Here is a 22,465-nt window from a genome sequence, read left to right as displayed (position 1 = left end):
AAAAACTCCACCACTGGCTCATTCACAGGCTCCTGTAATTTATCCCTGCCAAACTCACGCGACTGGATCTGAACGTGGAACTTGATCTTCTTCTTGTCATCAGCGTTGCCTTTCAAATGTCTTGTCGTCAATAGCGATGAAAGAGTTCTCGTCTAAATGATCCTGACAATTGCGGCATCCTGCGACATTCCATCGGCTAAGTACGGCTTCGCGTCCGACTTCGACCTTTGTACCATCAGGCATCTCAACATGGGTGCGGATGACGAAGGAACCGACTGGTATAGAATATAAGCTGAAATTTGGGATCCCCCGGGATTACAACAAAGTTAGCTATGCGCCTCTCCTTCTAGTGTGATCGGAAAAAGCGACAGTAGATTCTTAAGCTTTTGCTGTATTAATGCTGTATTTGCGCTTTGCTCGGCCAAGTAGATGAAACTTGGGAGGGCTCTACTCTGTAGATAACCGGGTAATCGCCAGGGTGTGGTTGGCTATTATGTACTCCACTCAGGATCTTATCAGCGGTTATTTATCAGCTGCTAAATTGATAAGCTTTAACAACTGATAAACACTCTATTTATCAAGCGCTGCCCTTTCGTAAGACACGGCCATTTTATCACTTCTAATTGTATGACCATAGTCAACGCAATTGAAAGGCATGCAGCGCAGATCTCTAGATACTCAAAGACAGCGGGCCTTACAGGCCTGTGACTTCTGTCACTCCAGAGGCCTCAAGTGTCGCCGATCATTTGTAGCCGAGACGATATCCCTGGACGGTCGTCGAGCTTGCCTCACATGCATCGACTATGGGGCCGAATGCACCATGACTCGACCTGTCCGGAAACGAGGTCGGAAGCCAACGGTGCCAACTGGGAAGAACAACGACCGGAAGCAGACCGAGAATGAGAGCTCTGACTTCAGGTCTCCGCATTGCATCCGTCGCTTGATAGACATCTACCGAGATACAATGTACCAGTGCTAGTATGCCATCTCCCCACCTAATTTGCGCAAGCTGCTGCTAAACTACTGAAGTTTTCCATTCCTTTCCGAGAATGACCTGGAAAGACGGTGGGCAGACAACATACCCAGTACAAATGAGACAGCGTACATGCTTCTCATGGCATTATGTGCACTGAGCGCCCAGAGTCTCACCCTCAAAGCGGTATTCGATAATGAATTACTGGGCGACGTCGACTCGCATGACAGCGGTATCTATTTCGACGAGGCTGTCTCCCATATTCCAGCGCGAATTCCGGATACACCCGATCTTGACTACCTAAGGTCATTCGGCCTTTTGGCTGTGTATTCACTTCGAAGTGGTAACAAGAGTGACCTTCACAGATACCTCGGATTATGCCATGCATGGATCGCTCAACATGGGTTCAACATGGAGAATAACTGGGACAGCTCTATCTCTCTACTAGAAGTAGATGACAGAAGACGTCTCTTTTGGTGCGTCTATCGGCTTGAGATTCATTCAGCCTGCGTACTTGGACACATTATCCGTCTCCCTGAAGCTCAGGTCTCCGTGCTCTACCCTCGTATCACACCTGCTATGAGTCGCGATACGCAGGTCTGGACAGCTGGATGGGATTACATCACCGATCTGTTCAGATTGATGGAGTATGCAATACTTAGTCTTCGACAGCGAAACCCTGTCAAACATGTCATTGCCGTTTACTGCGACCGGCCGTCCCCAAAGGCATTGCTCGAGAGTCTGGATCAACTGAAAGCGAGCAAACCTTTTATACTCCGCATCCTTTCGCAGTCACACGATGATCTCCAGAGCAACCGATGCAAGTTCATGAAGGTTCAAATAACTTGCACTGAGGCACTGGTGAATATCATGGGTCTGCTTCATTGTCAGGCCCCAGTTGATGAGGTCATCAAAGTGGCAGAAGAGTTCCTTAATGAGATCACTGAGGCTTCTCTCATCATGTTCAAAGTTGCAAGTAGTCAGATCGTTCACCAACTTCTTGGCGTTGGTCATATGGTGTATAATGCGTTTCTGTATGATGAGAACCAGTCTCAATTTGCTGTAGGGCGGCTCGTTACGTATCTGGAGGACATTGTCAAGAACTTGGAACAGGATATTCCCACGGCGACCGAGGCAAGAGAACAATTGCGAAAGCTGGCAAAATGTATTACATAGAATGAGTAAATGCAAATGAACCGTCCTTACGGGCTATCTCCTTCTCCTCTGATCTTGGGCAAGTGATCTGCTAGGTCGGCCTGTCCCGACTCTCGTTCCGTCCCTCATTCGTGCGAAACGGCCATGCTAGCCATGTATTTCCGGTAGGATGGTATGGACCATCGTCGAATTCGCTTCCCATAAACGATCATGACGAGAAAAGTAAGTGTGCACGCAAGTGAAATCATAGCTGCTGTGATGAAGCAATTCTTCAATCCCTGGGTTGTCCACCATGGCGTGATAGCATAGCTGAAGCCAAAGCCAATGGTGTTGCGAATCAACATGATAGAGACAGTGGTTTCACCAGCGATCTCCTTGAAGCAATCGACGTTGTAGCTGACAGAAATCGCACCTCCAGCAACACATCCAACTGTAAGCATACCTAGACCAAACACCAGGCCGATCCAGTGGACGTGGTAGTATGCACCAACACCCCATGTGATAAGACCAGCCGATGAGATGATCCCTGAGAGAAGCAGCACCCAGAGACGTTGCTCGGGCTCCCTGATACCCCCGTTGCGTCGCGCTAGCCACAAGGCGATCCAGTCTGCTGCCTTTCCAACCCAGAGACAAGCAACGGCAGCTCCAATGATCGGCCCTGCATATACGCAACCAACTAGTGCTGCATTCCAATTGTAGGGATTGCTTGACAGGACGGGGCTCGCAGTTCCATTCAGGACGTTGTACCAAGCAAGATTGATCCCATAGAGAAATCCAGCCCAAGCAACTGTTGGGAACTTGAAGATCATAAGGACAGGCCGGTAGACCATTCGTAGCATGTCCGTGTTACTGGGTCGACCTGTCATAACCTTGAACCAAGTGTACTTCCCCCAACCAGAGTTGATGTCCTCGTAGATGACCGATGGGGAAGATGGCAGGGAGTTTCTTGGTGATCCTTCATATGTTTTACCGTCGGCTTTGGACGTCCCTAAGTCCTGGCGTTCGGTATCGGTAACTGTTTGGCTTTCGAGTGAGGCTCCGCGGAAGTACATCGTTTCTTCCATGAAGAGAAACATGATAATGAAGCAGACTGCGCATATAATCGCTCCAAAATGCATCGTCCATCTCCACCCGAAAGCATCGTTGAACCATCCCGCGACGAGAGGTGCAAGAAAATTGGATCCAAAGAGGATAGCTACGTAGAGACTCATGTAAGTCCCACGGTTATGTGCGAAGAAGAGATCGAACACGGTAACCTCACACAAAGACTCGATTGGAGATACGATGATACCAATCAAGATCCTGTGGGCAAACCACTCCCCGGCAGACGTCGAGTAGGCAGTCCAAACCATTATCGGAATGGTAAGCAACATGGTGGTGAGATAAACGCCACGACGTCCGTATGTAAGAGCGATCGGTTGCCAAATCAGACAAGCTCAACCAAAGAAGAGAAACATGACTCCTGTTCCCTGGACGAGGTTTGCAGTGGAAATGCCGGTATCCTTTGTGATATCCGCGAGGACAGAGTATTGAAGAGATGTTGCTATACCAGTCCCGAGAACGTAAAGGTAAGCCATACTGACGGCCAAGAGCTTTCGACGATGGGACCAATTGAGGGGGTCATTTGGATCAGAACTTGGGCGTGGAACGAGAACAATGTCTTTGTGCTGAGAGTCGTGGGGCCCTGATGAGTTCATCCCGTTGATGTCAACGAGACGAACAGTGCCGGGAACATCATCATTGTAGACTGAAGATTCTGTCATCTTGGAGAACACGGAAGCAATTGGAATGTTGGAATGTCGAGACATCGACTTAATTGTCACGGCAGTTATGGACTTATATCCAAAATGGAAGTGCCATGGGCAGTACGTAACCTGTAGGCCAATCAGAAGTGCACGATAAAAGCTTATCAGACCTTTCGGTCAGATAGCCTGTCTTATCCCGATAAATCCAATTAACAGCTAGTAAATAATTCATCAGCTGCTAATTAACATAATAATTGGCTTTAATCGCGTTATTTAACAGCAGCATGTTTTGATTAACAGTTGTAATTTCCCTCACATGGCAGGATTACTAGGTGTTCTAAGGCATATTTCAATACTTAAATCATACTTTCTCATTCAATAGTCTTACTGTAAACCTGTACCTTCTATTACTCTTTATCACCTAGAGACAGCTCCTAAAACATCAAGTCCTTACTAACATGGCTATTAACAACCAGAGTGATGTAAGCTGCCTTGCCATCCAATGTCAAAACGGTTACACAAATACTGACCCTGTAGACACTCTCTATTGTGGAGGCCTCAATTGCATCCCTTGCATCTGCACTTTCTCAAGGCCATATCAACAGCGTTGAACTGACCGCCAAGCACTTGCTGAGAATCGCCAAGTATGATCGCCGAACCACTCAACTCAACGCTGTCCCAATCATCAATCAAGATGTGTTTGATGCTGCCCAAGCGTCGGACCAGCGTCGCTCTATGGGCAAGTCACTTGGTTTGCTGGATGGAATTCCTTGCACTATTAAAGATTCTTACAAGATCCGAGGAATGACGGTAGCTGCTGGGTCTCCCGCTTTCAAGGATCTCGTCGCAAATGAAGATGCCTTTACCGTTGAGAAGCTGAGAGACGCTGGCGCTGTGTTCTTGGGCCGCACCAACATGCCCCCAATGGCTGCAGGTGGAATGCAGCGAGGCGTTTATGGTCGTGCTGAGTCGCCCTACAATGAAGCATACCTCACGGCTGCTTTTGCTTCAGGATCATCTAATGGGTCTGCCACAGCGACCGCAGCAAGTTTTGGAGTCTTTGGTATGGGGGAAGAGACCATCTCCTCTGGCCGCTCACCCGCTTCTAATAATGGTTTGGTGGCATATACTCCCTCCAGGGGTCTCATATCAATCAGAGGCAACTGGCCGCTTTTCCCCACTTGTGACACTGTTGTTCCGCACACGAGAACTGTGGAAGACATGTTTGCGCTTCTGGATGTCATTGTTGCGGCAGATGACAAGACAAGCTGCGACTTTTGGCGTGAGCAGCCTTTCGTCAAGCTCCCTGACGTCGATTCTGTGCGACCCAAGACTTTCTTTGATCTCTCTGATCCCAATGCTCTCAAGGGCAAGAGAATCGGCGTACCAAAGATGTACATTGGCGGCATCGACTCTGACCCCGATGCCCGAAAGGTCCATACTCGCGAGAGCGTAATCGAGCTTTGGAAGCAGGCCAGGATGATACTTGAGGGACTAGGCGCTACTGTTGTTGAGACAGACTTTCCGCTCGTCACCGAGTTTGAGAAACCTCTCGATGGTGAGAGCGAGTCAGAAACACCGCCTCATCGCAATGAGATTGATATGTGCCAATTGATGGCCTATTCTTGGGACGACTTCCTGGCTGCAAACCAAGATAGAAACGTGGCGACGAGTCTTGCACAAGTCGAGTCGTCAACCATATTCCCCCATCCTCCTGGATGCCTACCAGACAGATACGATGCCAACGATCCCCTTGTGCGACATACAGCTGTTGTTGCCCACATCTCCAATGGTCGTGTCCCGACTTACGAGATTACAAACCTGGGAGCTGCACTTCACAACCTTGAGTTGAAGCGCAAGTCAGCTTTTGAAGACTGGCTGGATGCTTTGGAGTTGGACATGGTTGTATGGCCTTGTAATGCCGACGTGGGAAAAGCTAATGCGGATATTGATGAAGAGTCTGCAAAGCATGCATGGCTCAATGGTGTTTTGTATTCCAATGGAAACTGCGCAATTCGTCAGTTTGGTATCCCGACAGTCAGTGTGCCAATGGGAGTCATGGCTGACACGAGGATGCCTGTCAATCTCACCTTCGCATCCAAGGCTTATGATGACAAGAACCTGTTTCGATATGCCTATGCGTTTGAGAAGGGCAGCTTACTTCGTCAGCAGCCATCGAGAACCCCACCGCTGGTGTCAGATGCTATTGTGTGCGGTCAAGAGGGTAAGGACATCGGATCATCACCGCCCCAGCTGACAATAGATGCCTCTATAGATGCCACAGCATCTATTGTAGACGGAGAAAGACAGTTCACAGTTTTCGGCACGTTTGATGAGACTGAATCTCCGGAGTGGCATGTTTATGTTGATGGGGAGGAGTTGGAAGACGTCAAGGTCATCAATGGGAAATGGGAGGCACAGGTGAACACAAAGGAGGTGCAGAGGTCTCGAACAGAAGAAGTCAGCGTTCCTGATTTCAGCAAGTCAATGGTCTTGGCCTTAGTCAAAAGCAAGACAGGAAGGGCTACTGCTAAGATGGTATTTATTTAGTCGCAGCGTAACGATCGCCCATTCTTTTCTATCTATCCATGTACTGGCCTTGCATCATCGTTGCTGCTCAAGTAGATAACATCCAGATCTAGCTACTTATTTCCCAAAGTTACCAGTGTCGGAAAACTAAGAGCTTCAACCGCTTCAGGCGTCTTATCCCCTAGTGATCGAAACACCTCATCCAATGCTTCCCCCTTCTCATATCGACCCTGGCCGCCCTCATCATATGCAGAAACCTCCAAGTCCTTCACTCGTGATCACACGACCCATCCCTCACGGGAATCTGCCACCGCCACCGCCTCATCTACCCATGTATACTGAGACCAAGGCTCTTCTCCATAGGCGAAGGCCGTCCATCGTCGCACAAAGCCGACGCATGCATCGCGCTGTCTCTATATAGGTAGACGCTCCGTGAAGGTCATGAATTGATAGATGAGTTCGATGAAATGATGGCCAAGAACGTTGGAGAAGGACGAACCGGGGAATGGATTACGCAGTGACAGAATACAACGATATTGCTTCTTACCACTCTGCCATGGCTCTTTTGATAAGATGTGGCAGGGCACTGTTTGTGTCTAAGTTAACCTCGCTGAAATTGATGGGCTGAAAGGGACATTGTCTTACCGGAGAACATAGCATCACCACACAATGTGCATAATCTGGCCCAGAACAAGTTCTCATTCATGTTTCTGGAGATCTCGTAAACCTCTAATACTCTGTTGGCATTTTCTACACCAAGCGCATTTTCCACGTGTTGGTAGAAAACTTCAGGCCGCACATCCACAATGCTGTGCGCAAACAGACAGCCCTATGCCCTGTCAGAGTCTTGATAAATATGAGACACTTGATTTACTTACCTCAAACACTACATCACCTGTGACGATAGCAGCTATCCAAGAGCAATCGGATATTATCTTGGCATGATTGAGGTAATTGGGAATAATTGGAAAGAAGCTTTTGTCGGCCAGTGGTGAGAAAGCTGCCTTGTTGATAGACGTAGCTGCCTCGACGATCTTGTCAGTCGGTACAGCTATGAGCTTCTCGAGGCGTTGAGGATCGTCTACACTGATCCCGCAGAACTTAAGCAGTGCCTGGTATTCTTCGTCTTTGTTTGCAAGGGGTTTGGGACTGACTGCAGATGCCGTTCCGGATTGTAGAATGGCTCGATCGAAGAGGGGGACATTGTAACTTAGGTGGAAGGCGAGTGAGGAACTGGGAGCGCTTTCACCGAGTGCGGTGATCCTGTTGATGTCACCACCAAAACCCGAAATGAACTTTTGAACACATTGGAAGGCCAGACGTTGAGGTTTGCCGCTTCGTCGACGAGGTCCTCAAAATTGTCAGAGCAGGTTCCCGCATGTGTCATAGATACTGCTACTTGCCTGGCACGCTAAGAACCCTAGGAAATGCAGTCGATAGCTTGACTCAGTCAGTAATTAGTCGTCGTGTACGGAGAGGTGGCATTTGCTTACTGGATGCTGACTACAATGATTGGTCTCGAGTCCTTGCATGCTTGTGTCACCATTCTCGTTGTATCTAGTTGATGTGAAGTCAGCGTCTTGTAGAGCTAAATCAGACAGGATTTGAATTACCATTAGGGCCACCGTATTGCGCACCAACCGTAAAGCCTCCACCATGGACATACACCATGACGGGTACTTTGTGGGTATTCCCAAACTTCAAGGCCGACCCTGGTGTTATGATGGTCAGGTCGAGAGAAAAAAACTCATCGTATTCTCGCTTTTCGTTTCCCGGGATAGGACCACCAAATGGTTCCATGCACTGCTCGTTTTGAGGACAGGCATGGCCGTGTTCCGTGAACGTGCGTTGTTTTGGTGGTAGCTCGCTGACCAATGTGGCGTGTCGGAAACGTGCAGCAACATGGCCGTATGGAATGATACGAAACTGAACGACATGCTCGTTTCGCTTTCTTCCAATAATTGGACCGAGTTGAGGATGCTCAAACTGCTGAGGATAGAAACTATTGATGATTATCATGTCAAAGCTGTCATTTATAGTAGACGATTCATTGCCTGCCTTAAAACTACACAGGCATTATCTAGGTTCTCTCTGCTAGAATAAGCTCATAGCTATAAATCTTAACTATAAATAATACTTTAAGCCTATAATTTAAATATTAATACTATAATAACTAACTAATAACTATAATAAAATACTAATATTATTAAAACCTAAAAGATAACTTATTTACTTATTATTATAGGCTATAAAAAGCTTTAATATATCTCTTAAAATAACTAAATATAAAATAATAATAAAGTAATATAGTAATATATATACTTAAATAAAAGCTTATTTATATAATAAATCTAAATAAATTCTAATAGTAATATATTAATAGAATTCCTTTTAACTTTAATAATATTAGGGATTATTAATAGACTTTTAAGAAAGAAAATAGTTTTAAGGCTATTAAAAATAAAAAAGATAAAATTTTTAAAGCTATTAAATTTAAGAAATAAAATAGGCTTTTAAATAACTTTATTTAGTAATTAGCTATTTTTAATATATATACTTTTATTTATATTATTTAAGGACTTTTTTAAAAGGTTAAAAAAGCTATTAAGTAAAAGAAAGAGGTATTAAAAGCCCTTTTTAATAATAAAGCTAGATATAAGAAAACTATAAAATTAATTAAAAGAAAAAACTAAAAGTAAATTAAGTCTTTAATTAAAATATAAAAAGTAATTTATTAAAAAGAACTTCTTATAAGTATAGTATAAAGCTATTAGAATTATTAAAAAATACTAATATATAAAAAAAGCTTAATAAAAAGTTTTATAATAATATATATATTAGTACTATTAGGGCTAAAAGAAGGTTTAGGGTAATTAGAAAGTGGTAGTAGTATTAAGTTTATAAGTTAGTTATAAGGTTAGAAAATACACTTCAGTTTTAATATAATAGCAGGCATTATCTACTCTTTTAAATCCGTGGGCTGTAGACGGGATCCGGATACCTAAAGTGCGGGCAATGCATCTCCACTTTACTGGCTGCTGGGTACTATGTAACGACGTTCAACCCGCTCGCCTCATGGAGATACTTAAACAACGCGAGTATAATGTGCAAAGATATGTTGACCAAGAGCCTAGGCAGGTCAGCCATCCTTCAGGCAACTTTGAGGAGCACGAAGAAGCCAGATAATGCACATCGTAAACTCTTCTGGAGCTGTCTCAAGACAGAGAGGTTTACGTCCACTTCTGAAAGGTGTGTCACCGAGTCGTCCAGGCTGACGATTACTTATATAGAGAAGTAGCCTCTGAATTGGGACTTGAAATTGCAAATGCGAAGCTGATTCAGTACGAGAACCAGTCATCGCTACTCCCAGATCTAGAACCTTCGTGGTCATCCCCTTCCGCCAAAGGCGACAAATCTTATTCGTTGGCCGTACAGCACGAGCAGAGCTGGATGTACTATCTGACAGACATCTCACTTCGAAAGCTGGAAATCCTAATCGAATCATTCTTTGCCACTCAACAGGCAGAGCAGCACCAACCAGAGAGTGTGGACCTCGAGTCATTCTACCGAGACATTCTCAACACCCTGGCAGATCTAGACAACCAGATCATGCTAGATTTCATTAATCTTCCGGATTCTATCACCTTTGAGACCGACGAGTCCGGCCATTCTCCCGATGACTTGCGAGAATACTTGAGGCTCCGATTGATCATCATTCGCCACACACTGAGCAGGCCTGCTCTCCACTTCATTCTTCATCGAGGCCTCGATGGATTATCCATGCCGCTGCGAGCTCAGGCAATCGACCTTGCAAATAGAGCTCTCCGGATCGATAGATTCCTTGTGACCCATGGACTAACTACACATCGACATCTCGGAACTTGGCTTGGTATTCGTTACTGTACATGTGCGGCGTTGGAGATCATAGCTGCAGCAAAGAGTGGTATTTTATAGCCTTGACCCAGTAACGACCAATAAATGGGATCCAGATATTCCAATAACAGCCACAAAAGTATCAACTATAAAGTCTCTAGCTAGACTAAAACCTTAGTAAACTTAATCAATAAGGTTACCTTTAAGCTGCAGTATCTTAAGCAACTCTAATCAAGATGAACACGTCACCTGACCAGCTGAAGAGCTATAAAGCTCGACTGACAGGGTCTGCGACTCCCCCACGAGCAAAGAGTGGTATAAAGGGTTTAGACTGTTTCCATTCTGGGAGCCCAGCATGCAGAAGTTTAAAATTGCACTTAAGTATTGGGGTGCTGAGAGTGCAGATGCGAGGATGTATCTTGAGTGGATTGTACGTCTGGAATCACCACCGCTGGACACTGGTATCTCCACTATGGATGATGGCTGAGGGCACAGAAAATCTCATGATTCTATATCAAATTGGCTGAGCAAATATCCGCACTTCCCATGTGTCGGTTCCCTCGTCGTGTGATAGTAGCGTTCTCGTGTGACCAATAACCAAGTGACGCCAGTCTGTAGGCAGCTTCATTGACTGACAATGGGCGAAATCCACCTCTCCGCGGGCTGCTTTTGCTTTGGCATAGTATACCTCATGTCAAGCTCGAGGTACCTTATCACATAACAGCCTTTGTCGACTTCCGTTTCGCTAGACCGTCAACCGGCGGTAGCAAGCTGGACATCACATGGTCTGAAGGTTATGAGGAGGCGTCTGCTAAGCTACCATTTAAGCGAATGAAGGGAGACAGATCCGACACTTCAAGATCTATTGTGGGGCCGAAAGATCAGTATATCTTCGGGGGTTCCCATCCAGATCAAGGTTTGGTTCAATGTGGCATTGCTGAAGCCAATGATGAAACCTTCGGTCCTTTCACTTCCAGACATTTCGATACCTTGCCATGGATATGTATGTTGCTCCGGCCTCGGACCTTATTCTGAATGGCATTGATATCACCAAAACAAATTACCCCTTAAAGGTGTTAGCCACCTTTCCCAGAGTTGAGATTGAGGATGAAAATCCATCATGGTTTCCTAAACTCTGGGAGGTGAGCTTACGCACTCTGGAGAATTGTATGCATGACTGCTATGAGGATTGCCAATTCTATGAGCAACTTCAGTACGCCATGGATACAAGAAGCTCAGCACTCTTCACCTATTTGGTCTCCCGAGATGATCGACTCGCACGCCAAGCAATCTTACAGCTCTACAACTCTTTTCAGCCCAAATTCGGATTGGAAGCAAGTCGTGCTCCTTGCCACCATCTGCAGGTTATTTCCCATTTTTCTCTTTTCTGGATATGTATGGTTACAGAACATTATGAGCAGTTTGGCGATAGAGAGTTCGTATCTGGCTTCTTATCCATCGTTGATGCTATTCTATACACCTTCAGCAGTTGTCTTAGCCAAGAAACCGGGCTCCTCCGCGCTTCTCAATAGCTGGCGACTGGGAATTTGTTGACTCGACTGAACTAATACGCCATTTGCGGTTCCACCCGCCGCAAAGGATACTGGTTATTTGACCTACACGAATTAGTTGTTCGCATATACTCTACAGAAGCTCAGTTCTCTCGAATTGTGTCTGGGCAGGGCATCACTCGCAGATAAACACAACCATCAAGCTGAGTTAATCGTCCAAGCCATCAAAAACCACTTCTTCGATGGTACTTATTTCACGGATGGTCTCTCTTCATTGGCGACGCACAACCATTATAGTGAACATTGTCAAATTTGGGCAGTCCTCTGTGGCGCAGTAACTGGTAAAGATGCCTTTGATCTTCTGACTCGCTCTCTTGTTTTACAAGCCAAAGCGGAAGGACAACAGGCGCGCAAGCTCGTACCGTTATCTATAGCAGGAGCGTTCTATAGTTTGAGGGCTTTATCCATTGTCGGTAACGGTGCATACGAAGCCCAATTCTTCGGCTTTTGGGCACCCTGGCGAAAACAGCTTGAGCTCAACCTGATAACGTGGGTGGAAGACTACATCACGCAAAGATCGGATTGCCACGCATGTGGCAGCCTTCCTCTATATGAGTATTCCACCGAGGTTGCCGGGTTCAAGCTCACCATGATCGATGGCGAGAGGGTCCTCATCTTCAAACCGCGGGTAGGTCTCTTTAAGGCGTTCGAGGCCAGACTTCCAGTGAGTGGTACCTGGCAACAGCCAGTGCTGGCTCTCGTTTCCTGGCAGAAGGGTGACAATAACGAGACTATTCTAAGTTTGTCCTGGGAGATTGAGGGTGAAGAGATGCAAGAACGAAAGCAGTTGCCTGTCCATATAATTCTCCCTAATAGGCAGGAAGAAGCTATGGAAACATTCAACAACACGCAATGGAACCTGAGTTTGGGTAGTAAACAGTGACTCAAGTAGTAGACTAGCAAGTATTCATTTCATTATTACATTAACATCCAAACTAACATCCCCGCCTATTCACGGGACTTCTCTGCTACCCCGGCTCCCTTATCTTCCTCGACTACTTCAGTGAAGCTTGGGGGTGCGTCATCTTCATCTGGAGGCTGGATCCACGACTCGTTCCTTTGCAATTGAGACGGACCTGGGGCGCCGTCAAATGCAGCTTCAGTTTCGGTCCTTTGAACTGATGTTTTACCACCCAGACGCCCTCGCTCGTCACTTGGCATCAAAATCTTCAATGGGACTGCACCCAACGCGCTAAAGCGCTCTCCTGCTATTTCACCTATGACCTTCCATGTCAGCCTGTGCGAGTGACGAATATTGTAAGTGGCAAAAGTAGGATTGAGTTTTGGTAAATTGCTTGGTCGATGAGGAGAACCAGGTCGTGGTTGTTCAAGACGCAAACCGAGTATGGCTCCAACATCGAGTGGGGGCCCTTCATCTGTGCAGGGGATGTAGATGTCGTCCTGAGTTCTGTTTATAGCACTCTCAATACACAGGTCAATCTCCTCGCGTTTTGTCTTTGTATGGGGATACAGAGTTCCTTCGCAAATGACCTCGGTGCTGCTGACGATTCGCATAGAAACTGATGATAGTTTGACCTTTTGTGGGACTTCTTTGATGATCTCGCTTGTCCCATTTAAATCCGGGACGACTCGTAACTTGAACGGGATCGGAGTTGGGTTTTCGAGTTGAATGACGGATGGGACGTCAACGAGAAGATTGTAGACAAATTCTGGTACACTAGAGGTGCTGAAAGACTGCTTCATCTTCTGTGAAAATGATAACTTGACACCTTCCATACCTGGGACAAGGCGATAGCTCGAAATGGTCTGACGACTCCGTGACCCCTTGAGCCCAAAGTCGGCTATGGGAGGGTCAGGGCTGAGGTTGATGACATTGAACGGAAATGCAGCTTCAGTCATATCAATATGACCTTTTCTGGTGACCCTCAAGGTAGCTTTCAAAAAGTACTCGACAAAGCCCTCGGTGTTTCCAAGGGCGCGAAGTGTATAGGTCGATGGTAGAACGTGGTCTGTTGCGCCAAGAGGTATAAAGCTCTCATCCTGGCCCCCGCCTTGCAAGTATCGCGGGTCAACGTGTTTTGGCAGCGTTATCGCAAACGACCATGTCTGCTCATCGCCGCCGCTCTCAATATGGAGCGGGCCTTGGAAGATCTTTTGGGAGCAAGCAGACTCGGGGATGAGATTGAAGCGGCCTCGGTAAGTACTTGTGTTGTTATTTGCGCGATGGACCACTATCTTGGATTTGGTCCTCCCAGATAAAGAGATGGTAACTGATGAGTCTGGACTCACGACAGGGCTTTTTCGGTAAACACAGCCAATAATTGTGTCGCCTGGAGAATATGAACGTTGATTTCCTTCAAGGCGGATGCCCAGCGATGGGGACAGTGAAGGACCTGTCTGAGGCATTTTGTCGGATATGAGGATGACGGAAAATGTTGATACGATGATGCTTTGTCTCTCCTTTTATCACAAGCAGAGACAATAAGAGAACCTCCTACTCTCAGCCTAGTGGGGCGCAGTTGGCTGCGCCTTTGCCCGGATTTGGGAGCCACCGAGTCTAAGCATACCCCATCCAATCAAAGGCTGTTATTGCGCGATGTGATGTAAACTCAGCCATAAAGAGTTTAGATCAGACCTTCACCACAAGGAGTCACGGGCAATTGAGAGCATAAAGTGCATAACTCCATATGAAAATATAGATAAGCAAGCTGTCGAAAGAGCAGTCAGGCCCTCATTTATACGCAAATGGAGATAGTCATGGCGAGATCAAAGTCTTCATCCAAAGTCGCCGAGAGTATGCTATAAGTGGCCTTTTTTCACTGTTACTCTTAACTCTTTGAGCTTATTTTATGCAACTGTTATGCATAACTGAGGTAGCCAAGGTGCAAACGTTATGCTAGCATAAGCAAGTGATAAAAAACCTACCCTACTCTCAGGCAACAACATATTTCCGAATAGAAATCAATGCTCACAAAAATTCCATTCCATCCTCTCGAACCTCAATTCCTCCTTTGCTTTAAATGATGTCCGCTCCTTCATTAAATCCAAGCGCACCTTTTTGGCGTCTTCCAGGTCAATCGGCCAGTCCATGTACTCAATCACTTTCTCAACTAACTCGGGTAGCATCACACTACGTCCGAAGTCCAACCGGAATGTGTTACCTACCAATGCTTCTGCTATGGCAGTATGTTAGAAGTGCGGATAATAGGTATCGCCAGGTTAAGGAGGAACTAGATTCTCTCTACTGAAATAAGCTTATAGCTATAAATCTTAACTATAAATAACACTTCTAGCTTATAACTTAAATATTAATACTATAATAATTAATAGCTATAGTAAAATCTTAATATTATTAAAAGGTAAAAGATGTCTTATTTACTTATAATTATAAGTTATAAAAAGCTTTAATATATTTCTTAAAATAACTAATCCTTATCAGGTTATATAGTCTTTATCAGTATATTAATTACTAATAAGAACTATACTCGAGTTTCGTAAATAGTAATCTCCGGCAAAGGCGCCTACCTGAACCCAGCTTGCTCCGCTAGGCAGACTGTACTCTGTCTCGAAGCCAGTACGTACTACCTCTCCAACCTTGGTAAGCGAATCTTTTGAGGAGCCTGCATATACTACCCACTTGGTAGTCCTCGTGTCTCCGTTCCAGCTGACCCAACCTTTTCCTTCTATAGCTGTTGCATTTGGCGGGTATCCTGCCGGCGTAGCATCCCAAACCTCCCGATATACACGGTACGAGGCTGCACCAGACATGCTCATGCGGACATCACCCTCAGGGCCGAACTCCTTTACGTAGCCAACGTTGCCGTAGCCGAGGAGAACGTTTCCGTTGGAAAAGTCTTGATAAGAGCCCTGGGATGATGTGTCGATCTCGTCGTGTCGGTCGATATAGAGCTTCTTGATTGTGGCACTGCGCTTATCTAGATCCAAGTGCAACTCAAGGCCATTCGATGGCTTGTCTCCCTTATCATCATTCATGTCGTTGAACATGTGCAAGACAAGGGAACTCGAAGTCTCGTCCTGTACTCGAACGTGGTGTTGCCAAGACTATTGCTTCGTCAGAATAGTTAATGATGGGAAGCGGAAGTCAAGGGGACTTACAAAGTTTCCCGCTGCTGGTAGAGAAAAGTCGCCGCCATTTGACCCTTCGAGGCTCCATTGCAGTTTGCCCTTTGAATCTAGAGCATAAGAAGTCCAGGTGTGTCGAGAGTTTGCCAAATAGCCATCCTTCAAAGTTGTAACAGAGTTCATGTGAAACCAATCGAAGGGGTTAGACTGTGAAGTCCCACTAGAGGACAGAGATAGTTTCGTAGAGTTAATAGGAATGCCTGCTTTGAGAGGGCTCCACATGAACAAGATGTCGTTGGTCTTGATGTCGATTTCCAAGACCATAGTGTCGAATACCCACCCATCTGATGGCCCTCCGATGGATGTCAAGTCAGCGTTCGTGACGTTGACGGCAGTGCAAAGAATGGTGCCGCGAGTGGTCACAAAGGACTCGTGCAAATCTAGACTAGAGCAGCCCGTTACCGAACCGTCGGTTGTCATGATTGTAATGTTAGGGCAGATTGTGTACAACTGAGTGTAGGTCGTATCGAGGACGTTAGCCTGGCCGTAACCATGACCCAGGAAACTTCCACTCCCATTCCAGTATGTTAATATCGGCTTGTTATCCAGCCTCTGAACAAATAGATTAGAGGCTGCTGCGTCTGGTCCTGCTGTGCCTGGTCCATTCCACACGAGATCCCCGGAGTCAGTCATTATAACCGGTCCGTCAGACACAGCCATGAACAAAAGACCGTCAGCCAATGGTGCTCCAGATTTGTTGACTGATACCTCGGGTACATGTTGCCCAGGTGCGCTGTGAAAGGTTTTATAGGTGCTCTTATAATTCTGCGCCCAGGAAAGGGACGCAAATAATAACAAAGATAGCATAATTAGAGGCATGATGTTGACTTTGGATCTTAACTGACACAATCGATAAATCTGCTGAGGCTTGAGCTAGATTATTGAAAGAATGACTCATGCTACTTATTTATATGTAAACATTGACCTTACTACTCTGAAGCTCGGTTAGCTCTCTTGCTATGATACGAGGAAACAACCTATAGGAAAATCTAGCTGCAATTGAAACTACTGAAAGCGAACACTCCTCGTAATACGCCACGTCAGCTACTTGACGAGCAATGTGACGATCTGCTGGAAAAGAGGAATAAGCTAGCTCCCCTACTGTAATCTAGTCGTGAAGTGACTTGCACGAACATCTAGCTAGGATCAAAAGCGCTCCTCGATCAGCCAAAGCGAACATCGTCGTAATAGGCCACATCAGTTACCTTACAAACAATGCAAAGATCTGCTAAAAAGAAAGAATATATATTTAGATATCTAAACCAGGTTCATAACGTAAAATACGGCTATTCGGCATACTAACCTAGGCCTCGGAACTAACTCTCTATGGTCAAATTAATCTAAAGCCTGGCGTGCTGTTACATCGATCGCCTCCTCCTCCTCCTCTGCCAGTGTTTACCCGAGGCTAGTGAAAAAGCAAGGTAAATAAAAGAAAGCCGATATTATAGGTAAAGGTAAAAGTCCCGATGCATCCGAGGGCTGACGCAATAGCTTCCCACTACCCGAGACTAAGGGAGGTATAGAGATATATTGCTCTATAAATATAGGGTTATATTTCTTAGATATCCTGTCTTTGTAGCACTGGGTTCTGAAGATGTGCCGCCACCATGACCGCGCTGATAAGATAAAATCAGGGTGCCATCCCAGATCATATAATCCGACCTGAATCAAGACCTTAGCAAAACAAACAAACTACATATAGCTCATGATGTCCTCGAGCTTGTAAGAGTTGGGTAGAGGAGGCTCACAAGACCTTGCTCATCTAGTATGGAAGATCAATCATTCCAGCCATCTCGTCAATAGTCTCATTTCACAGCTTCTTTTGCACTTGCTGCCCTCCTTACTTGTGATGGACTACCACGGCTCTTCCACCTCCATGTCGCCCAACAGCTCCGCATAGGTCTGAGGGCCAGCAATAAGTCCCGCATTCAGCGCGATCTATCCTGCTTTATACACAGTGCGTCCACGGATAGCTTTAATTGCACTTGCCGGGATGCGGATGTAAAGCGGCAGATCATCGCCTATAGTAGTGTCAACGTGACCGGAACAGAAGCTGTTAATCATCACTGTGTTTGTCTATAGTGGTTTATAAGTTTGTCTTTAAAGAGAGCATAAAGCAATATACTATCTGTATATTATGTAAATGTAAAAAGCTTGTCTGTAATATTAAAGTGCTTTAGGACTTTTTTACCTGGCTTAAGGGGAAGTTTTTTTTATAAGGCTTAATTATTTAAGTATTTAACTATATATTTAAGTAGCTTTTATTAACTACTCTATTTTAACTATAGTAAGTTTTAATATAAAAAGAAAAGTAAGTATAAATAAAATATTTAAAAAATAATTAATTTAAAGATTTTTTTTATAAGTTGATTTTATAAGTTTTTATTAATTTATAATAAATAATTTTAATTATAAGTAAATTAAGCTATATTAAGTTTATTATTAATAAAAAAAATAAATATAATATTAAACTTATTAAAAGTAAAATTACTTTATAAAATAATAAAGTAAATATAATATTTAATAAAGTAAAACTAAAGCTATATAGTAAAAGGTAAAAGTAATAGTAATTTAACTATTTCCTATTCTTTACTACTCTTACTTACTATACTCTCTGTACTTTAACATAGACACCATTGGCATTGCCACAGCCGAGCGCAATCTCCTCAGTCCAAGGCTTTGGGTCCATCGATTGAATCGAGATAAACTCTTGAGCAAAACGCATTATGACCAGTAGAGACTCGGTGATGGCGTATTGCTGACCGAGGCAAATACGTGGACCCCCATTGAAAGGTAGAAAGAACTGATTGTAATCAGTATTGTGCTATTTTCTTGCAAAACCATACATTACATATTGAACTTACCCATGAAGGTCTAAGAGACTCCCATCTCTCGGGCCGAAACTCTTCAGCGTCTTGACCATACAGATCTTTACGGCGGTGCATGGCATAGACAGTGTAGTTGACCATAGAGCCTTTCGGAACATGAACGGGTTGATCCCCATTTGGGCCACCACCATGAGGAAGAACTGTATCCCGATATGCCATGCGCCCATTACTAGGCACAGGAGGATGGAGACGCAATGCTAGAGTGACGTTAGCGAGTGCCTTGAGTTAGGAACAACACTGACATTCGTTGATGCAGTATTTAGCATATGTGAGATGACGAAGCTGCTCATAAGTTGGTTCGTTTGTATCAAGTTGCTTAATTTCATCTCGAATCTTGGTCCAGATATCTGGTCTGCGTGCAAGGATAAAGAAGAGATTGCCCAGAAGGTTCGAGGTCGTATCTCTTGCAGCTATCAAAACGCTCAACAACTCTGCTCGTATCTTTTCCTTTGATACACCCGAACTAGCAAGCTGCCTCAGCAGACTGTCGTGTCGACTTTTGTATTCATTCTCTCTTGGTGCTTCTCTCTTCGAAGGCAGTGTGCGAAGAGCCATGGCTTGATCGACGTAATGCTCGACATAAGACCGACACACCTGATAGGCATCATGTGCCTTGCTTCGAGAGCCTTGGAAGCGACGGAACGGGCCTAATCTTGCCTGGTAAGCCACGTCCTTGAGGGTGAAATCAAAGGCTTTGGTAAACTCTTGGCTTGCTTTGGTAGGGTTGCAAAGTGTGTCTGTTGACTCGCCGAAGAGGAACTCAGTGCCAGTATCCATCGTGAAGTCAAAGAGAAGTTCCTGCAAATTGAAGGATGTGTTGATGGGTATCTTCGACACGAGGTCTGTGACATGTCGGTTTGTCAATTCAAGGTCGGCCACTTGATCTCGGGCAAAGGTTGGACGCATCAAAGCCCGCGAATGCGCCCACTCTTCGCCATCAGAAACAAACATACCGCCGCCCGTGACGGGGTTGAACAATGGGGCCCGAAAAGCAAGTCCATAGTCCTTGAACTTGAGAGCAAGAACTGTTTTGATGTTTTCCGGGTCGATTGTAAATATAGTCTGCTGAGAACCACGCTCAACTAGGAATGTAATACCAACTGTCTTGTAAAGGTTGGCAAAGGTTTCCAACAGTCGCTTTTCTTTGAAAACCCTCATAAGCTTGAGAATGAAGTCAATGCCGAAGAATGGATCCCTCAGTGGGAGCTGGCAAGTCACGGGAGCGCAGCCGTGCTGTTCACGGAACTTCCGCCTTGCTCGTTTTGTGATGATCCGAGTTCCTAAAATACGGAGAGTGTAGATTGTAAGGAGGGTGATGACAATCTTCCATTTGAGCGAGAGACTTTCGTCGATTGCTTTCCATGAGATTATAGCCATAATTTTTGAATGTTATAACTATATTGGTAAACTAAAGAAATATAGTCCTCAAGTAGCTATACTGGAATCCGGTATCCATTTTATCCAACGTTGTCAAACTGTTGCGTAACGCTCAAGCTTCGGAGGAATAGCATCCGTGTGAATGTTGCGGAAGTGAGAAATATCTAGATAATGCATAGTTACGCAAATGGGTTACAGTTACATTCGGTCTTATCACAGATGAGACTCGGCCGGGCGTGGAGAGAGCCCGTGACGCGGCCCGTGGCCCGACCCGTGATCCCTGTATCTTACGTGTACCTGGTCAACAAGCTTTTAAAACAAAAGGACCTCGCTTAAAACATCGTCCGTCAAGGAGTGGTTCTATCCGTCCAAGGATCATATTTTGTCCCCCTCCCTCCCCTTCATCCGTGAGCGTATCCTTCTGTTACCTGCCTTTTGTGTTAACGACGTGTTACAATATGGTCGGTATAGCTTTACTTGGAGCCGGTATCTTTGCGAGAGAGCGTACGTCGATCCCCCTTGAGCTGCTTATCAATGACGAGGTTGCATTGCAGAGGAGCTTTTGAGTCAATGTTGCGCTGACATGCTACAGAGCACTTGCCGGCTATTGAGGCCATTGGACACCTCGGTCTTAAAGCTGTCTACTCACGATCGAAGCAAGCTGCAATATCGCTTGCGAAGAAAGCCCGGGACAGTGTTGACATCTACTTTGATAGCCCTCCCATAAGTGGGAAGTCACTCGACGATCTCCTCGCAAGGTCTGACATAGCTGCAGTGTCAGCATGTGCTACCATTCTAGTCCAGCCCCAACTTATCCGGAAAGCTCTGATAGCCGGAAAGCATGTGTTGAGTGAGAAGCCGATAGCACAGGATACTGAAACTGCTATGGACCTTGTTCAATGGTACAATGCTCAGTCCAAACCTCCGATATGGGCCGTTGCTGAAAACTTCCGGTTCAATGAGAGTTTGAAGTATGCTGAAATGAAAACCCGAGAGATGGGGGGTGAACTTATATCTTTCCGCCTGAGCTACTATGCATTGATTGAAAAGGAAAATAAATACTTCAAGACGGAGTGTATGTGAGAAGTACTGTGCTTAGTCTTGACACAAATACTGATACGTCGCAGGGCGCAAGGCTCCGGGATTCCAAGGTGGTTTCCTTCTCGATAGCGGAATTCACTTCATTGCCAGCCTTCGGCTTCTTCTCAATGCCATTGGGGAAGAAGCTAAGGAGGTAATGGCCTTGTCCAGTCTACTGAAGGAGCATCTTCATCCTATTGACACTATTCACGCTGTCGTATCCACTACTGGTTCTAGACACGGAACAGTTTGCATCTCTTTTGGGGCAGAACATAAATCCACGCTGGAGATCGAGATTATCAGTACTCGTGGCGTTGTTGTTTGGACACCTGTTAGTGTCGCCTCAATCATCAAACCAGATTCTGGGGAGTCAACGAACGAGACCAAAGAATTCATCTATAACAACGGTGTCAAGGCCGAATTTGAGGCATTTTGTCAGGCCATGTTGCAGAATTTTCCAGACTCGCGTCAGAGTCCTTCAGAAGCCCTCGATGATCTTGCTCTTCTGCAGGGTCTGTTGGAGTCTGCAAAATGCAATGGCTTGATGAAGCTTGTTAAGTTTAAGTGAGGATCGTATCGTACATTCCGAACAAGCTCATCTGCGTCATTCAGCCCCATACAAACTCAGACATTTATAACAAATATGAGTTCAATTAGTTATCTCGCATCTCATGTCCTCTACAACTAAGCATACAGCATTTGAGAATTTGATCATGACTATACTGAGTGACATTATATTCTGCTTAGTATTATTCCGTGATTAAATGTGAATCAAGAGATACACAGTAAGAGATTGGTTACTTGTAAGAAGGCACTTTTCTGTTTGCTAGCTTTCGAGTGTATGACGGGCAGGGCCTGATACTATCCTGCTCTGTCAGGCTTAGTGGGGGCTTTCCTTGGCTGTCTTTCAACAAGGAGCACCAGTGATAAAAGAGATACAATAGAGAAATAAAGCATTACCCTCATTTGCTCCGAGTAGGCGTCCGCATATAGTACTCTTGTACGAGATTGTGCCGCAGGGGAGAGCATTCCAATATTCTCCGAGGACAGCAGTATTTGTGCAACTTGCTCTGCTGTTAAGAATTTGACAGCTTCTGTCTTTATATGGTTAATGAGCAAAGCGGAACAGATGGCAAGCCCGATTGTGCCTCCCAGCACTCTAATCTGTGT

General features: G+C 45.3%; 9 protein-coding genes across 9 annotated transcripts; 4 read left to right on the top strand and 5 right to left on the bottom strand.

Annotated features, from left to right (window-relative positions):
* Positions 1-820: 820 nt before the first annotated feature.
* J7337_000015 (uncharacterized protein) lies at positions 821-2,149 on the top strand (the record flags this gene model as incomplete). Its single annotated transcript, XM_044817781.1, has 2 exons — positions 821-966; positions 1,030-2,149. The coding sequence occupies 2 exons, from the start codon at positions 821-823 to the stop codon at positions 2,147-2,149; spliced, it is 1,266 nt and encodes a 421-aa protein (XP_044685483.1).
* A 104-nt stretch (positions 2,150-2,253) lies between these two features.
* On the bottom strand, positions 2,254-3,204 carry J7337_000014 (uncharacterized protein; the record flags this gene model as incomplete). The annotated part of the gene is given in 2 exon segments (XM_044817780.1): positions 2,254-2,558; positions 2,571-3,204. 2 exon segments carry the CDS (start codon positions 3,202-3,204, stop codon positions 2,254-2,256), a joined length of 939 nt encoding a protein of 312 aa, XP_044685482.1.
* A 1,127-nt stretch (positions 3,205-4,331) lies between these two features.
* On the top strand, positions 4,332-6,423 carry J7337_000013 (uncharacterized protein; the record flags this gene model as incomplete). The annotated part of the gene is made up of 2 exons (XM_044817779.1): positions 4,332-4,355; positions 4,411-6,423. The coding sequence occupies 2 exons, from the start codon at positions 4,332-4,334 to the stop codon at positions 6,421-6,423; spliced, it is 2,037 nt and encodes a 678-aa protein (XP_044685481.1).
* A 580-nt stretch (positions 6,424-7,003) lies between these two features.
* On the bottom strand, positions 7,004-8,421 carry J7337_000012 (uncharacterized protein; the record flags this gene model as incomplete). The annotated part of the gene is made up of 3 exons (XM_044817778.1): positions 7,004-7,231; positions 7,281-7,753; positions 8,016-8,421. The coding sequence occupies 3 exons, from the start codon at positions 8,419-8,421 to the stop codon at positions 7,004-7,006; spliced, it is 1,107 nt and encodes a 368-aa protein (XP_044685480.1).
* Positions 8,422-9,505: 1,084 nt separating this feature from the next.
* J7337_000011 (uncharacterized protein) lies at positions 9,506-10,356 on the top strand (the record flags this gene model as incomplete). Its single annotated transcript, XM_044817777.1, has 2 exons — positions 9,506-9,651; positions 9,693-10,356. 2 exons carry the CDS (start codon positions 9,506-9,508, stop codon positions 10,354-10,356), a joined length of 810 nt encoding a protein of 269 aa, XP_044685479.1.
* A 2,438-nt stretch (positions 10,357-12,794) lies between these two features.
* J7337_000010 (uncharacterized protein) lies at positions 12,795-14,213 on the bottom strand (the record flags this gene model as incomplete). The annotated part of the gene is made up of 1 exon (XM_044817776.1): positions 12,795-14,213. One exon carries the CDS (start codon positions 14,211-14,213, stop codon positions 12,795-12,797), a length of 1,419 nt encoding a protein of 472 aa, XP_044685478.1.
* A 1,056-nt stretch (positions 14,214-15,269) lies between these two features.
* J7337_000009 (uncharacterized protein) lies at positions 15,270-16,370 on the bottom strand (the record flags this gene model as incomplete). The annotated part of the gene is made up of 2 exons (XM_044817775.1): positions 15,270-15,869; positions 15,924-16,370. 2 exons carry the CDS (start codon positions 16,368-16,370, stop codon positions 15,270-15,272), a joined length of 1,047 nt encoding a protein of 348 aa, XP_044685477.1.
* A 2,185-nt stretch (positions 16,371-18,555) lies between these two features.
* On the bottom strand, positions 18,556-20,215 carry J7337_000008 (uncharacterized protein; the record flags this gene model as incomplete). The annotated part of the gene is made up of 3 exons (XM_044817774.1): positions 18,556-18,753; positions 18,815-19,035; positions 19,081-20,215. The coding sequence occupies 3 exons, from the start codon at positions 20,213-20,215 to the stop codon at positions 18,556-18,558; spliced, it is 1,554 nt and encodes a 517-aa protein (XP_044685476.1).
* Positions 20,216-20,673: 458 nt separating this feature from the next.
* On the top strand, positions 20,674-21,863 carry J7337_000007 (uncharacterized protein; the record flags this gene model as incomplete). The annotated part of the gene is made up of 3 exons (XM_044817773.1): positions 20,674-20,719; positions 20,808-21,290; positions 21,343-21,863. 3 exons carry the CDS (start codon positions 20,674-20,676, stop codon positions 21,861-21,863), a joined length of 1,050 nt encoding a protein of 349 aa, XP_044685475.1.
* Positions 21,864-22,465: the final 602 nt, after the last annotated feature.

This window comes from Fusarium musae, chromosome 1, assembly GCF_019915245.1.
Source record: "Fusarium musae strain F31 chromosome 1, whole genome shotgun sequence".
Lineage (NCBI taxonomy): Eukaryota > Fungi > Ascomycota > Sordariomycetes > Hypocreales > Nectriaceae > Fusarium > Fusarium musae.
The sequence above is the reverse complement of the archived record's forward strand: the minus strand, read 5'-3'. Positions and strand labels throughout refer to the sequence as shown.